The sequence below is a fragment of the Protopterus annectens genome, chromosome 8.part1 (assembly GCF_019279795.1).
Source record: "Protopterus annectens isolate FY-2018-M chromosome 8.part1, PAN1.0, whole genome shotgun sequence".
Lineage (NCBI taxonomy): Eukaryota > Metazoa > Chordata > Ceratodontiformes > Protopteridae > Protopterus > Protopterus annectens.
The window spans coordinates 135,553,983-135,572,470 of record NC_056742.1 but is presented as its reverse complement, the minus strand read 5'-3'; the positions used below and the strand labels follow the sequence as shown (position 1 = coordinate 135,572,470).

At 40.3% G+C, this 18,488-nt stretch overlaps 1 protein-coding gene across 3 annotated transcripts in view; it reads left to right on the top strand.

Annotated features, from left to right (window-relative positions):
* ADAT1 (adenosine deaminase tRNA specific 1) overlaps positions 1–18,488 on the top strand; it is a 615,073-nt gene that overhangs the window by 279,747 nt on the left and 316,838 nt on the right. For 2 of the 3 annotated variants that reach the window (XM_044081771.1, XM_044081770.1), the window contains exon 8: positions 17,169–17,268. The exons of the other annotated variant lie outside the window; for it this stretch is intronic. In XM_044081771.1, coding sequence (XP_043937706.1) covers positions 17,169–17,268 — 100 coding nt within the window. The remainder of the gene's footprint in view (positions 1–17,168; positions 17,269–18,488) is intronic. 3 annotated transcript variants of the gene reach the window in all.

Below are 18,488 nucleotides of genomic sequence, written 5' to 3'. Positions count from 1 at the left end.
ATTTTCCAATAAATATTCTGGCAATCTCCAGTAATTTGCTAGTGTTTCTTCCCCTTCTGTCTTTATTTGTATGCTTATTATCATATGGTTTGAGAATGTAAGTGATTCAGTTATCAACTCCATTAATTGTTTATGCTGTGCGATGAGATATCCCTTATCTAGTTTAGCCTAGCTATTTTGCCTATAGGAGTAAACTGTTGACTGACCCCCCCCCCCCCTTCCTGTATTACCTTCCAGGTGTCTATCATTTCTACAGATTTTAAATATTCTCTCAGAAATTGTCCTTCCTTTGCTAACTGTCTGCTTCTTGGACCTCTCTCTTTGCCTCATCTCTTGTTGAAGATGTATTTCAGTCTCCTAACCACACTGATGTCCCCTCTAGAAATGTAGCTGCCTCTGTTAATAACTTTCTCAAAATTTTTTTGCCATCTGCAGTGAGAAATAGGCTACTACTACTGTGATCTCTACCACTTCTTTCACTCCTTTTATCCCCACCTTTCTATCCTCCCTGTCTTCTAATTGTCTTACTATCTTCTGTGGCCATGAGTGCTGTTCTAGAATGGCACTTCTTTTCTCCTCTTTTGTAACCAAGCAGGACTACCGGGTAGCTGAACTGAGGTGGGCTACCACCCACAACTCTGAGTTGAGATACCAGACAACTAGAGGCTTCTAAGTTTCCAAAAAAACATATGCCTGCTTTTTTTGCTTATGTAAACTATTCACAGCACTTTTTATTGCCTGCCACCTACTTTTATACTGTTATTTACTGCATACTAAACTATACTGTTATACTGCAATTGCCTGCTACACTAGGGTCGCCACCTTTTAACAAGGCCAAAGTGGGACGTGGGGTGTGGCCACTAGATCAGGGTGTGTGACCAATATGACACTGGCCACACCCCACCACAACATCACCAGAGGTGTTAAAGGAGATGCAGTATTGTAGTTATGGATGCAACATTGTGACATTACAGCATACTGAAGACTCAAACCATTTAAATGAAGTGAACTATTACTGCAAAAAAACACATTACTCAGTTGTAACAGTAAATAAACTTTAAAGGAATAAAAAAACACACTACTCATTAAACAGACACTTGTTTATTTAAAAAGTTAAAAAATTCATAAACTAACCATGACTATTCAGAAAGAAAACTTAAAAAAAATCTACATACCACATACAAGCCAACTTTTTATTGTCAATTAAAGCTAAAGCAAAGAAAAAACACAAAACTACATACTCTACCCTAGTACTACATACTGCACACTAGCAAATTAACGCTAAAGCAAAGAAAAACACAAAATTACAAACTGCACCCTAGTACTTTATACTGCACAATAGTACACTAAGTCACTTTTTTAAAAGTGTATTTTGAATTTGATTTTATGGCTTGAAGAAGGGCCCAATTTGAAACAGTATTTGAGTAAAAGTCACAACATTTCATCCTGTAATTTATCATTAGTTCGGCTTTTAACAAGTCCACGCTATATCGTTTTCACACATCTGTCCATTTACCTTTCACCAAAGAAAAAACTCTTTCTGCAAATGCGTTTGAGGTCGGTATAGATAAAACCCTAGCAATTACCGGATATAGTGTAGTCAGTTCAGGCCCTTCTTTGAAAAGCTTCAGCCACTTCCCTCCTGGGTCAAGCTTGTGTTACATAACTGTTCGAGAAAGGGCCTAATTGCCAAGCAGTCCCTAAAAAGATAGTCTTCATCTACATCTTGCAGACTCAGGGCAGTGGTCACATTAAGTAAGTCACTGAAAGCAAAGGGCTCATTTAGAGATAATTTAGACAGTGTAAACAAGTAGTTGCTTTCAATATAATCAAACCACTGTTCCAGGTATTTCACTGCTGTCTCCAAGAACACAATGAAGTCTCCTTTCAGTTTGTTAGCAGAAGTGCTATCTAATGTGCTCATAAGTGTCCTACGTTTCCCTCCAAAGAAAGCACCTTCAGCTCTTGCCTGCAGTTTTTGCTTCAGAGAGACCATTACACAAAAAGTTTCCATGGCAGTAAGTGCTGATTTTTCTAATGTACTTATATGTTCATTAAAATCAATAAGAACAGCACAGAGAAAGTGCAAATAGTACTGGGGCAGCGTAGGCAATTAATTCTCACCATGCTCATTAGCTTAAAAGTACTGCCATATCTGCCGAGGAGTCTCCTCTTCTCCCTGGGAGAGGAAATAGGACTGGAGCACTGGGAGATTTTTCCCTACTCTTTCAATGGTTGGGAGTAGTGACAGCCACCTTGTTGGCACATGTCTTAACAGACTTTCAAATTCCATGCCACAAAACTCAAAGAAGTCTTTCAAGTCTCTAGTCCTTGTGGGAGAAGCTGAGAAGTGGCTGAAAAGTTTAATTACGTATACTTCCATGTCATATGGTAGTTGTGCTGCAGCTTTTTTGGCTGCATTGTGAATGATGTGGGCAACAAAGTTAGCTTTCTGGAGTGATGGGCACTTTTCTTTTAATCTGGTATACACACCAGATTTCTTCCCATAGTTCACACTGACATTATCAGCCCCATAAGCTGAAATGCTGTTCCAGGGCAAGGAGTGCCTTTCCATAATGTTGGAAATTTGCTGTGAAATAGCCTGTGCAGATTCATCAGGGTCTTCATAGAAGTCCAAAAGGCCATTCACCACCCCTTCTTCTTTAGAAAAATACCTCACAACAAGTGGAAACAATTTTATGTTCCCCTTGTTGGAAACATCTGATGAAATTGCAAATGAAGTGCCTGTTTTTGAAGGTCATGCAGGAGGCATTCCAATGAGTGCGGTCCCAAAACATTTTCAACTATGGCTTCAGCCTGGGTTCTTCCACAAGATAGTTTCTTTGCAGTGTCCGAGTCACTGTACAACTGGCTGGCCAACTTTACTGCACAGTCCAAGCTGTTATAGGAAACATTGTGCTTAACAGCATGGAACACCTCAGAGGCTTCTGCTGCAATGATCCTAAGTTCTGGTCCCTCAAGGTTTGCGTTCCTTGCCCACTTTGTCATCAGGGGACTGGATTTAACTTGAAAAATAGCAGTCTTATGTTGTTCAATTGCCTCATGTCGTGCAACATCGTTTTTTCCACCGTGGGTCACTAGAAATTCTCTCTTGAGGTACCTGCAGAACGCTTTGACATCACTGCATCTCTCGATCCAGTTGAATTCTGTTTTCCAAACATCCTGCCACTTGCACATTCTCTTGTCGCTGGTTGACTGTGATGAAGCTGCTGCTCTCTTCATGCTTGAATCTGTACTTAACTGATATGCAACATATTTACCAAAACTGTGTTAGTAGGGTACAGTAACATACTGGTGCACAGCACAAATGAACAGGCTCAAAAAACATTGGCACATAAAATAACTGGCTTGAAAAACATTGGCACGCAAAAGAACTGGCTCGAAACAAATTGGCACGCAAAAGAACTGGCTCGAAAAACATTGGCAAGCAAAAGAACTGGCTCGAAAAACATTGGCACGCAAAAGAACTGGCTCGAAAAACATTGGCATGCGAAAGAACTGGCTTGAAAAATATTGGCATGCGAAAGACCTGGCTTGAAAAACATTGTCATGCGAAAGAACTGGCTTGAAAAACATTGCCATGTGAAAAAAATGGCTTGAAAAACAGTGGCACTCAAAAAAAATGGCTTGAAAAATAGTGGCACTCAAAAAAAAATGGCTTGAAAAACAGTGGCACTTGAAAAAACTGGCTTGAAAAACATTGGCATGCGGAAAGAACTGAGGAATGGAGCAGAAAAGAGTTAACATTACAAACGGTTTGAAAAAGGTCAAATAGTAAATGAGGTAATGTAGGGGGCATTTTGGCCATTGAAAACTAACATTAACACAGCTTGTAGAAAATGAAATGCATTATTTTTACCACTGAACATGCCCCCCACCTCACCTCACCCCTCAAGAAAAAAAGTTAACCACATTAACTGAACCAAAAAAACACTAAAATGAATGAGAATGCACAGTGGATTCCGTAGATCTGATTTAGCTTTTGACCACAGCAGTTAAAAGAAATGTATGGCACTAATTTATATAGCGCAATGATCTATTAATGAACATGCCCAACAGCAGCACTGGTCGTAATCGGATTATAATGAAAACAGTACATTGTAAGTTTATTGAAGACATCACTAAAACACAAAATACAAACTTTGCTACTTATAAAAGCAAACTACCCTGTAACAATGACATGGTTTAGCACAATCTCAAATACACTGCATTAACTTCTGAGCATGCATCCACAAAAACAATAAATAAACAGGAAAAAAGTCTGTAAACATTTTACCTTTTAAACTTCTTGCAAGAGAAGTAGAATAAACTACAATGTACAGCAGACTCCATGAGCTCCTTGTTTACCTCAAAACATAGCAATTAAGAGTAATTTACCCAGCACAGCGATGCAATAAACAGGCCCAAGTAAAAGCAGCACACCCATATTCACATTACAAGCAAAGCAGAACATTTTAACCTCATTAAAAATGCATAAAAAAATTAAATGCACACATTTACAAGTATAAATGAAAACAATCTTGAAACAGCTTCGGCAAGTTGGCAACATGTACTTACTAGAATAATAAATGCACTACATTAACTGTTAACATTCCCCCTCAAAATGTAGACTTGTACCACATACACATTGACTTGCAAGAACTAACAGGAAAAATTACCCAAACAGTATATCCTAACTTCCTGAAAACAACATTAAATTGCACACATTTCCACACAAAAAGTGCAAACTATGCTCGAACATTTTCTATCTGCAAACAGAAAATACCCAGAAAAAGCTACGACAATAGAAATACATCACACTAAATTTATATTTCACTGCCCTCCACCAGAAGTAAACAAAACTTCTATACACACAGTTAAGCCTTTTAAAAGTAATGCTTCCAAATCATACCCCCAAGAACAATAACAATTACATATACATACAGGTTTTATACCTTTAAAAACTACTACTCAAAAATCTCAAAATAACCACTGCACAGATTTAAATACTGCGTACTGCACCCCCATCTACCTCTAAACATTAAAAACTTAAATCACAATATATTCCCATTTTAAACTACTACCCAAAAATCTCAAAATAACCACTGCACAGATTTAAATACTGCATACTACATCCCCATTTACCTCAAAACATTAAAAACTTAAATAAAGCACAATATTCTCATTTTAAATAACTAAAGCCACAAAATACTATGTTATGTACTTACCACTATCACAGTTTTTGCTGGGCTAGCTTGCTTCCTTCCTGCTGGAATGGCTAGTTGGATGACTGGCTCTGTCTGCTCAAGTGGCTGGGCTGGCTGGCAGGCTCCCTTGCAGGCTGGCTTCTTTGCTGGCTGGCTGGCAGGCTGGCTTCTTTGCTGGCTGGCTGGCTTCTTTGCTAGCTGGCTTCTTCGCTGGCTAGGATTAGAAATTTCAGACCTTAAGTATTTCCTTTGCAGCTGTAGAGCACTGAGACAAAACTGCTCTACAGCTGCAACCTTTATTGGGCTCTTCGAGGTGAATCCCCACCCCCTCCAATCCCTGCAGCCAATTGCTGCTTGAATGACACCACTTGGACCTAGCAGGGAATCCCTCTAACTGCAGGACCGGGTTGGTGACGTAGCCGCATTGCCGTGGAAAAACCGGAAGTATTTTCAGCTTTTCCACGGCAATGCCAATTCAAGAGCGTGAAAAGGGGAAAATGGGACTCTTAAAGTCCCACTATCTGTGAATGCGGGAAACGGAATGAGAAGGCTCAACCCGTGAGTGTCCTGCTGACAACGGGACGGGTGGCAATCGTATGCTACACTGTGCCTATAAAATAGAATTTTATTGCTGTTTTCACTGTTTAGCTAGCTTTCTTGTTGTTTCCAGTATTTAAGTATTTATTGGTATTTTTTCAATATTTTAAAACTATCTGTTTTGCCTGCAGTGGTTTTCCTCCCAAGCAGTACTTCATTAACTGACCTGTTAACTGTTTAAATTATTCTTTATAGCCTCCTGACTGATTTTCTGTTTTAAATGTTTTTTTTTTTTAGTGTCTCACTCCTCTATTTTTCTTCTGTGTTAAACATTGTCTTGTGTTCCCCACTGAAACTAGGGTAGCTAGTAGCTGTAGCATAGTCCAGATCCAGGTCTTCTGCTGCTGGAACTGTTTGTAGTGATTTGTTTGTTATGAGCACATTTTCCAGGCCATCTTGGATTGGAAAGGGCCTATCTGCACTTTTGTGAGAGAATTGAGGCCAGTTTAGGGCTTGGAATAAGCATCCTCATTGGTTCTTTTGAATGTTGTTAGAGTTTTTTCAAGTTTTAGCGTCTGGTATTTAGGCCCTGCATCTGAGCAGGATTCTGTTTGTTTGCGCTTTGTTCAGCACTGTACACTGCCATGCATTTGTGCACCAAACCCGGACAGTTAAATTCAACAAAATTTCCCTTAAAACCCAGGCAGAAATATCCATTTGCCAAGCTCCTCTGTAATTGTTTCTGAAAAAGCCACCCCTAGTGACAACAGTCTTCAACCAAGCATTATGGACAGTTAGACCCTTGCTTCTCCTGGCAACCTTGTTGACTTGGGTCTCTTGAGGCAGTGTAGCAATTGCCTCATTTACACAGACAGCCCTCTACTAATAACACAGTCTAGTATGGAGTGCAAGGGATATATTTACACCAAGAATCTAGAATCCATGCTCTCTTGCACTCAAAACAGTAACATGGAGAAGGTTGTCAAATCCCCCACACTACATATTCACATAGCACCACAACTCCTACACTTACTACTACTCAAACTCATAGTACGCATCAAACACTTAAATCCACATATGTGGAGGTTCTCTCAAAAAACTTACTGAAACACCAGAGACCTCCAAAACACGTCTGCTACAGCTAACACAGTCTTCACAGCACCCATGACACATACCAGCACCAGTGTCTCACCCAAGAAGCCCATAAGGCGTAACATTTAAAAATAAATCGCAAAATCATGCATACACTTTTGGTCTCTCAGCAACAAGTACTGTTATGACTCTGTCATAGTTCACGTTGGTGTGAATGACCTGGACTGTAGGAAGAGAGACATGGTTGAGCTCTCTGAGTGTGTGTCCCAGGCAGGTATGTCCCTAGCCTTGAACAACATACTATCCTCACCTAGAATGATGCCGCAGTATAAATAAAAAAAATGATTGATTTCAATAATTGGCTTAATTTTAGGTGTCATTTCAAAGGGATCCAGTTCCTGTTTACCTGAAAAGCCATGGTTGACAAACCTCACTGCTTTGCCAGAGATGGCTTGCACCTGCCACCCCTAGGCTTTCGGCTGCTGGCAAAGGCTCTTGCCTCCCTCATGGTGCCTTTTTTAAGCAAGGTCTGGAAAACAACATTACTGATGTGAAATTAACCAATCAGAACAAAATAAGGGTTATGCTGCTAAATGCTAGGAGCTTAAACTAAAAACTGCACTCCTTGGAAGCACTTCTATCACTAGTAGATGTAGATGTCTGTGCAGTCCCAGAAACCTGGTTTAAGGCCTCAGAGATTACCCTGGCCCTGCAAGGTTACAATGCCTTCAGCACCTTTAGACCACAAAATGAACATGTGAAAACCAAAGGAGGTGGTGTTTCAATCTGTATTAAAGATAAATTCACCTCCCATCTAGTTAGACTGGACAACTCCATGGAGTTACTCCAGGTCCAGGTTATGGTGGGTAGGAGCCTCTTTCATGTACTAGCCAGTTATAGATCAACCTCCTTGAGTAATGACACTGACAAAGCCTTCTTAACCAAACTGAAGACAATCCAAATTTTACTGAACACACTGATTATGGGGGATTTGAATTATCCCAGCATCAGCTGGAAAACCTACTCTAGCCCAATCTCACTAGCACAAAAGTTCCTTGACTTTGTGAATTCAGATGCCCTGGAGCAAATTGTCCATACCCAGACAAGAGGAACAAACATTCTAGATCTGGTCCTCACCAACACGTCAAACAGGTGCACTGCTGCAACTGTGGACCCTCATTATTTAAAACTGACCACAAATCAGTCATCGTTGAACTAACACCAGAACTCGCAAAGGGTGAAATCAGACTAAAACACTTCACCAAGTCAAACATGCCCTCATAGGTGAAGGTATAAATGCATTCCAAGCCCCTCCCCAAGCTGAAAGTGGTAATGATGCAGAAGCTTGCACTAATGCCCTATACAATCGCTTGCATAAGTGTATAAACTCAGCTGTACCAAATAGAATCAATGACAGAGCCTCAAATGAAATCAAGGTGCCATGGTGGACTTCCAGCATCAACAAACTCTAAAATAAATACAAAATGTTGCTGTCCAAGAAAACAAAGACAAGGACCCAACAATGGAAAAGCACCCTCCACAGTCTTAACAGGCAGATATGGCAACTTATCATATCCTCCAAGAGCACCTTTTAGAGATGTTTTGGGTCTGATAAATTAAAGTAACAGTAGTAAGAAGACGTCTCATGAAGATATTCTCCTGGAAATTAACCAGCCAAGATAGAAAGATTTCCTTAATATGGTGGAAAGCAGGTGATATAATGAGAGAGAGTGAGAGACCTTTCCACACAAGGATGCAGATCTGTTATATCAGCACCTGTATGAAGAGGAGTACTATTTATAACACCTGAGGTGGAAACAACTTTTTTTTTTTTTGCTGTTTGCTATTTTTTTGCATTTAGCTTGAGTCCATTTTCATTATACCATGTATGTGCATGTTCTAGCTCTTGGTGGAGCTTTTTATTTTCTGCTAATACTATTGACCAGCTCACAATCATCAGCAAACTATGGTTAACTGGGTCCCCTTCACATGATCGACTTTTTACAAAGTCGAAATTCATATGGCCGAGACCATATGATCGACTTTTGAAAAGCTGACCATGGGGAACCACTATCTCCGTACAGTGTGGAATGGGAAAATTTCCCTCTCCCGCACTGTAGTGCGATCTTGGAGTTGGTATATTTAAGTTACGAGGGGTGTGGGGGGCAGAGCAGGGGGGGCATAGCACTTCTGCTAACAGCTTTTAGATAAGTGTTGGTTGTGTTTTTGTGTTTACTTTACATGTTCGGCTTTTCAAAAGTTGATCATATGGTCTCGGCCATATGAATTTCGACTTTGTGAAAAGTCGATCATGTAAAGTAGACCGGATTAACCATACTTCCGAGATATTGGATTAGATATCCATAAAATAAATGACATTTAGGAGATGGCCTGATTCCTATGGTACTCCACTAGTTACAGGTTTACATTCAGGGAGGATATCGTCAACTTTCACAGCTGATATCTGTTGGATAACTAACTTACAATACAGAGATTTTTTTTTAAATAATACCAGCATGGTAGATAGTGTTGAAAGCCTTGGCCAGGTAAGGATAAGCAGTGTGCACTGTGTGATCACTGTCCACAGCCTATGTAACCTTTATAGAGAAGTTTACTAAGTGCAGGAGTCAAAATCTGCCTTTCACAAAACCAAACTGATTGGGAACTAGATGTGTTAAGTTGTCTATATCTGCAGAAATGAAGTTATGCTGTAATATCTCCATGGCTTTGCTTATAAGGCTGATGGGATTATTATTATCCGGGTGAACAGTCACAGTGGCTGTTCTTCAGGAATCATGCACAAACCATGTGGATAGGCTGAAAGCGAACAGTTTAAGTAGATGCTCAGATAATAGAAACTTAGCAGTGATGAATATATAGCCTGATATGTTGTCTGGCCCCATGGAGGTATTACTTTAAGCCTTTAGCAGAGATTCTGAGGCTTGTTCCAATGTGATTTCAGGGGGAAACTAAGATTTTTGTGATACTTGGAGCAGTAATGTCAGCAGGAAAGGTAAAGTTATCACTAAATGTATCTGCTATATCCTTGGGATTTGAATGTGTGATTTTGTTATTGTAGATGAACTCATTGCATTGTCAGACATTATTCCTTAATTTACTGAAAAAAATGAAGGAAGATTTGAAATTTCCTTTGGTGTCTGCAGAGCCCTTAAGGATGTAGATTCAATTCCTTGATGGCATGTTTCATTGTAGTCCTGAGATAAGGGATGGAGATTTCTTACTACTTTTCATTATTTTACATCCTGTGTTATATGCTTTATTAATATGGGATTTCTACCAGAAAGGTTTCTTTCTAAATTTATCATTATATTTAGGGTGGATTGGTAGTGACTTTTCTATGTAGTTGTTTAGGTGCTAGTAAATGTCAGCAATGAATGCAGCAGCCCTCTCAGTTGTGTCCATTTGCAGGTGATTGAGAGATTTGCATAGGTCTTTTACAAGCTGAAGTAGGTTTACCCTGGTGAAGTCCCTAATGGCAGTCTTATTTGTTGGTGGGGTGGTAAGCCTGAAGGAGAAGATAAGTGACTTGTGGTCACATTTAATCGGAGATGAAGAAATGCAAGGTGCTGTACAGGTGTGTGTGTGGGGGGGCTAGGTTGTAAAGACTAGTTCAAGGATTTTATAGCCTCTTATGGGTAGTTTTATAATTTTATCCAGTACGTTGGTGTCAACAAAGTGTAGGAAGTGCAGGTCCAGATATTTCAGTGCAGTCTAGGCCAGAGTAACATGTGCTGAAATAATAGAGGGGGAAGGGATCAAAAATTTGGAAAAAGACTAAAAAAATCACCTCAAAGCATCTAGAATACCATGGCTTCTGGGGCCCAGTGGCCCAAAACTTTGGCTTAATTCAGTTGTTTCCTCTGCAGTTATTACAGTCCAATATTGTGTAGTTATGGTGCAGGAAAAAGTTGAAGAATAAGGCAGTGTGAAAAAAAAAATCAGAAAAAAGTAACGTGAACTGTAAGTGGGAGACCAGGATGGGGGTGGGGTGCAACCAGGGACAGCAGTGGGGGGGCTTCCCCTGGATTTACCCCAAGCTGTGCTTGGGGCCAGTGAGAAGATTGAGGTACTTGGTGCAGCACTGTATTGCTGCTGAGGAGTGTTTTCTATTTATGCAGTAACTTCCCTTCCCCTACCTGCACTCAGGGATGGATATGCAATGTGGAAAGGCTGGCATATTGCTCCACCTCTGTGGTGGCATATCTAAAGTTACCATGCTTTCTTCCTTTAGGACAGTACCCCCAGTCTATCCCCAGGCTTCTTCAGGCTTGAGCATAAGCTACAACTGAGTGGGCGCTCTCCCTACCCCCCATTAGACATGTCCATCCTTCCCTGCCAGTGTTAATCAAACCTGGGTTGCCTGACCAGTAGTCAGGGTTTTATCCCTTTCACATTGTTGCTGGCACTGGAAGACCATCACTTAATGGTGCCTTACATCATGCCTAAATGTTAGAAATTCCATTTTTAACTCTGATATGTTCTGTTATTACCATAATATCCTCTCTGGGCAAGTTTTGGCAATCTCAGATGTTATAAAAACTCCCTTATTTAATGTTTCATTTCACTGTAGTTAATTTAGGTCTTATATAGCTGTATATAATACTGCATGAATATTCTGCTGTCAACACGACCTGTACTAAACCGAAAAACCTTCTTGAGTTCTAAATCCTCCAGTGATTATCTGTGTCATCTGTTGTCTCACTCTGATTGCCAGTGGATGGAATTCATGAATGAGCTCTGAGGGAGTCATTGAGTGGAAAACTGCATAGTTAAATCAGGCATATTTTGAACACTGTATAGCAAAAGTAGTCAACGCAAAGGATCACATAGTTAAAGAGAAACATTTTGGTAACGGGAAAAGCAGCACTTATTTTGGATTGAATGGTTGGAGCAACAGTACAGTAAGATGTTCAATTAACATGATGTACATCACAACGAAAGCAGACTAAAGTAGCAGAGTTGGTGTATGCATATGCTTGCTGTGTAGTGCTTCATAACTGCATCTTGTGTTCATCTAACATAAGAATGGCAATGTAGGATTAACAGATACACCACTGTGTGTGTTTTTGCACAGCAAAGAACCCAAGCCTCTTCATCACTTAAATAGGGACAAAATTAAGTAGTAAAGGGAAGAACAGCAAGCAAAAGGAAACTCACACAAGGGTCACCATTAAGAATGAAAGGTGCTGTTGGGGAAGGAAGGAAAGTATTTTTTTTTTTCTTATGTAAAGAACCCCTAAGGATAGGTGGGGTAAGTAGTAAGGAAAAACTGTGGATGTGAAAGAGGGAGATGGATGGGTAGCAAGGGAAGACAAACAGTAAACATTGACGCATATAGGAGTTGTAATAGCACACAGGTTTGGGAGGTTGGATAATGAACAAGGAATGGAGAATGATGCTTGAGGGTAGGTACAACACCAGTATGGGGAAGGGTAGGGATCTGGCATGGTGGCATGCCATGCTTGCCTGTGTAGCCAATACTGTGTGCTGGTTACTTCTGTGGTGCCCCAATGGGCGAGGTCTACCAGTTTCACCTCTTCTCAAGCCACACCAGAAGGTGCTTCATGTTGCCAAAGCAGATATCCAGTTGCTATTCCACCTTGGCAATAACCAGCCTCCACAGGAGACCAGGATAGGTTTCTCTCTCTGGGCCATTTTCAAAGGAGGAACCATCACCCCCACCCACCTTCAGGAGATGTGGGCATGGAGGGCAGCAGTGACTCCTTCAAGTCACCTCCAGCAAGAAAGTTATCTTCCTGCACAGAGGCAATCCTTGTGACCACTAGCAACAGGGCACCAGAGGCACTGAATCAATGGCAGGGACACTGGCCGGGACACTGGCCGGCACAGACTGAGATGAGTATGGCATCTTACTCTGCAAATTGGACAAGCAGAATTGCTACATAATGGGAGAAGTGACTGCACATGTTGGCCACAACACAATCATAGCTGTGTAGTGGGCTACCTTGCTTCGGTGTCAGTCACACTGTTGCCAGGAGAGATCCTCTCTACTTCTGCAAAATCCAACCATGTTAAGCACACTCTCCTCCTCCACTGGAAAGCAAAGCATGCATACCTACGTATACATGGAAAACAGGTAACATAGTAGAAGACAATGGTGCAGAAAAATGCTGTCTCTAACTAAGCTCTTCCTCCTATTGATGAAAAATGGCAAGGTTTTGTCACCTCATATCACTGTATTGTAGCTGGCACTGCTCACCAGAATAGGTGATGTCAGTGGCATCACTCATCCTGGCATGCTCATGCCAGGCATCCACCTTTCAAAAGTGGCCATCTTACTGCTGATGCTGCTAATGTACTTATGCAGAAAAAAACAAGACAATCTTGCAGTCACTGGCACACTATGCTAAAGCCCTGCATTCCACAGTCCCTGATGGAGTCATGGCCACTCACTCATGTCTTTTCAGAGAGCAAAATGGTAGTCCCATGTGCATGGAAACATCTTGTGGATCACAGGTCACACAACTTAGTGCTGTACTGTAGCACTTCTGTAATCCCGTAGAGGTGCACTGTAGTGTTAAGAATTGTCATAGCACTGCACAGTGGCACTACAGACATACATATGCATGTGTATGCTGGTCATGTATTGTGGTTACAGTGACAAGCACAGGTAATGCCAACATGTTTGGATAGCATAATGTATTATGGAAGTGATTCAGAAACCGTGGAACTGAACCACACTAATTGGTCCTTGTTAGCATGGTATAAAGTGTCAGCACCATTTTTCCACAATACTGCTCATTATCTTCTAGCTGTGAAAGAGAGGAATGTCAATAGACATACTGTAGACTTTCAGCTTTACAGAGATAAGGAATGCACCCTACCATCATAAAGTATCTTAGCAAAAATAAACCTATGATGGATATCAGTCACACTGAGCCAGATATTATGATGTACTTTTAACTCTGAACCTAGGGCATTGGCATGGCACTGAAGCATCTGCTTGTGGCTATGGATGGGGCTAAGCACTGGTCATGCGGAATGACCAATTTGTGGGCAACAACTTTCATTAGAATCAACACGTGGTATGCCCCATTAGGGTGAATGCTTACAGTGCCATAGATCTTTCCATTCCCTGACACAGATATTATCAATCACTGATGCTGGAAGTTTACACAGTGAACAGGGCTGATGGTCATGTCATGGCAGCTTGACCCCAACACTGGAGGATTCAACTTTCCAGAGTATGTGGCTACTGTGTTCACTTCCCATGACCCTGCCTCATCTGATAGTGCTGCATTCACTCGTCACTGTGTTCTGCCTTGCCTTTGCAAGTGATGGTGACTTTGCCATAATCACTCTATCATTTGAGAAAATTTGTCATTCTTGAAGCACAGTGTGGCAAGTCCATGCACTGTCTTGCATAGCATGGATATGATACAACATGCATATTTTTTTTGTGTTGTCTGTGTTATAACTGTGGTCAGTTGCAGCCCTTTTGCCAGAACTGCATCACATTGCTTCCGCCTGTGCTTTGGCTGTGGCACTGCTGCTTTGTATACTTCACCTGTCTCTCCATCCTGCCTTTATGCTGGTAAAACTGATACAGAGAATCCTGTCAAGATGTTTACCTGCCTGCCCATGTGTTTGCGCAATTCCAGGTTCTGCAGTATGACGCACACAACATAAGTATAGTTGCAGATGTCTATACCATACTGCAGTGACCTTCCCTGATGGGTGTTGGAAACAGAAGTGTCTCTTGAGTAAGCTGAGCACCTGCTCCACTTATTAATCACTTCTGTATGGGGTGTGTTATAGACCATTTACTAGGCCCCACAAACAGGCCTTTAGTGCATATCCATCATCTACTACAAAACCCCATATTATAAGTGACCTGCTGTCTGCTTGCATGATACCTGTGTATGCAAACCTGTCTATCTAGCACATGTCTTCATCTACTAACCAGAAGACCCTATGAATAATATCCTTACAAGAACTTTTTGTATAGATTGGGTGTGCACCAAATCTGTGAATTATGGTAGCTGCCAGGGTGGTGCATGGACACCTTATAAATAATGCCCTCGGCATTACATCATCTGGCATTTAGGAGGGTTGTAGCTCTTTCTTTTGGTGTATTGCATTTCCTTTGTACAAGCTGATGACTTGATGCCAAAGTGTGTGCACTCTGTGGCTCCTGAGACCTCAAGGAATTCAACAGTGTTGTAAAATGTCCTTTAGCGATAAGTGAGATAAACAAGCAGTAGGCCAGTGATGGATTTTCCAGCGTTAGTGCAATGAAAGGATTATTTCTGTGAGCAAAGTGGTTTGATGGAAGTAGAGAATTACAGTGGAAACAAGAGCAGCACTAGGAGAACAGGCAGGAAGGTAGGGGAAGGTCAACACGAATTGGAGGATGTGTAAGAGACAGAGGATGGCTACAGAGAAGGATGTGAAAAGGTAATTTTAAGCCACTTCAAAAACATGCACATGGGTTTATGGTGATTATAAAAATATTCAGTGTTTTAAATACTGCAGCTTTGACATGTACATTTGAGAGAGTGTTGTCTTAGAAATCCACAGGGGAACCACTGAGTTTATGAAGCTTCATGCTTTTCTCTAGTGTTAAGCCTACTAGCAGTTCAGCTGTTAGCCACAGTGGTACCTTGTCACTCTGGCTTGCTTGAGGAAATGTTTTAATGGCACATGTGGAGGTATTACCTAGGTTGCATTGTTGTTGTTGACATCCCAGACATTGGATAAAGACCACTGAAAGTAAGATCAAAGGCAAGATCTAAGCATCTGCAACAGCTGTTTGTTGCAGTTTTGGAAGTTCTGCGGCAATGGCCTTTGCATATGAAATATGGCATGTAGTGCTAATGGTTCACAGAAGGTAGTAGTCTCAAATCATATATATTGCACAGGTGTGTTGTAGTAATGTACCATCTTTCTTGCTGTGAGCTGTAGATGAATTGCTTTGTGTAAACCAGGGTTTGACTCCCAAAGCCTCCTTTTGCTTGCTGTGTGAGAGCAAATCCCTTAGCTAGATTGTAATCTCCAGGTTGCCCTAAAAATGGATACTTATCATTTGGGTCTCATTCTGTCTTTCAGGCTATGTGCTTAAGAGCATAGTTTATCACATCACTTGAAGTAGAATGTAGATTAAATACCAGTAATTGTGGCCTGGTGAAACCTTAAGTAGTTGAGTGTCAGTAGTATTTTTGGGAGAGCTACACATTTTAAAGAAACAGGAATGCAAACGTGTTAATTAAATGTGATAGACTTAATTAAGAGGAAAAGTGGAATGACATGTTTTACCAGAAAGCATGTTTCCCAAATTCTTTGCTCAGTAATCAGGGAAAAAGGCCCCAAATTGGGAACACATTTTAAAATTTACTTAGAAAATTAAAAGACAGCAGGTTTTTCATCAGTATGTGTTTTCTGAAAAATAAGAGACTCTAATGTCTGGCATTATTAACTGATTGTAATTCTAAGTGATTTATTGGGGAATAAAAAATCTTGTGAGGGCCTGGGCAAAAATATTGGAAACATTCTGCAAAATCAAGGACAGTTGAGAGTTATGGGGTAGTATTGTCATCTATCTGTTTTTTTTTTCGGGACTACTCAGATATCCAACCTGTTGTCCAGTAGTCCAGAACCACTGTACAAACTCCAGTATTCTGTTTCAAAAAAAAAAATTACCTAAACCTTGTCTGTTACTAAAAAGGGCATGTTGGAAGGACAGGGATGTATCTCAAAGATTATACCTTCTCTGGAACAGGCTTGCTTGCCATTCATGTGAAGCAGAGCTCATCCCTAACCCTATTTAAATGCAGCTTGGACCAGTGGATGGGAAATTGTAAATTTACTCCTGGTTTGGCATCTATGGCCCTAATGGACATGAGGCAGCCTCTGAACATTTAATTGTGTACAAGCCTATATTGTAACTGTAAAATTCCTTGGGGTATTGACATGTCAGCGATATTTTGGTAAATTAGGTGTAAGCTTGGCTATGCTTAAAATGACTGTTGGACTGATAGTCTAGTAACCACCTATGAACCTATAAAAGAACAACAGTTTGAATTATTTGTGCATTATTTACATTAAAACTGTTTAAACTGCTGTTTTGTGTTGGTGCTTTTGTACCTTGACAAATTGCTTAAATAGTGGATTCTGTTACCACAAGTTGAATGGTGAGTGCATTGTGTATAGTGAGTGAATTTCATAGTTTTTTGTAATGTACTTAATATAACTCTAAGAAATAAGAATAGCTGTAGTATACGTTTGTTGTATGCCCTTTGAAACTGTTTTCTTGGTACAGGATGGATGGAGGTTTTTGTGTTCTGCTTTTAGCTATCAGTTGGAGTGCAGTTCCAGATCAGCCACTAGATGTCACTGCAAATGGTTATAAGCAGGGAATAACAAAGAAGAAGCTGGAAACACCACAAGCCAGGTAGGTTTATGATGTGACCTTGTACACTTACCTTTCTGTTTCTGGCTAGTACCATTGTTACTGCGATAATTGTGTAATCCTGTGTAATCTATGGCATATGTCTTTAGGTATCATCTTAAGACAATACTCTCAGCTGTCCAGATTTTTGCCTCATATTTTTTTGGAATCCCTCATAAAATCTGTGGTCTTCTGTCAAATCATAGAAAATTGAAGTCATTAGATAATGACAGACATTCAAGTTTCAGACTTCATATCATTCAGAAAAATGCGTGCTAATGCAAAACATGTTATTCTAGCAACGTTCTGTTTATAAAAGGATAATCTGTCTGTGATTTTGAAACCCTCCCCCAATTATTTCTGGCTTTGTCCGGAATTCTTATGCTAGAAATTGAGACATATGACAAAGGGGCACTTCTTCCTAAGACAAACTATACCTTACCTTCATGGCTAGAAAAATAAAAAAAAAAAAAAGAAAAAAAAAGCAATACATGATATGTGTTTTTAACAGGTAGAATATCAGCTATATAATGTCTTCCCTTAATATCTGAAGTAAATAATAATGTACCACACTGTTTTGTCGTGTCAATATGAGTTGTTTCATTGCTGACTGATGATCAAAAGACTGAGCCACCAAGCCATGCTTCAATAAGCTGTAAATATTTTGTTATGTAGGTGGCAGAAACAGCCCACTCTTATCTATGAGTCTGTGCCCTATGCTACCCTTATGTCTAACTCTGAAGTGCGAACCTCAGATAAAGATGTTAACCTCAAACAGTACATATTTTTGTCAAAGAACTGATTAATCGGACAGCCTTGAGCACACAAATTTTAGCAAATCTGTTAGGGATAAAACAAGCAAATCTATCTACCATCTATTTGAAATATTTGTGGTCTTTTAAGGTCTGGTACTGCCCTTATTGTCTTTAGTTGTTTGTCTATTATTTGATAAACCTGTAAACTTCTATTATAACTAAGCATCTATTTTTAGGATAAACTTGTGTCCTGATTAGGCAACTTGCTCAAAGTGATACAGTAAACAAAAAGAGGTACTTGGATTCCAACACAGATCTGCTGCATACAGCTTATATTCTTGTTACCTAAATCTACTTCTCTTTTGGCAATGAAAAAGGACCATGTTGTCACCTGCCCTACCTGTTTACCAAAATGATTATATTAGAAAAAAGTGTGATACTGTTTCAGCACAGACTTTGCAAGTGGTC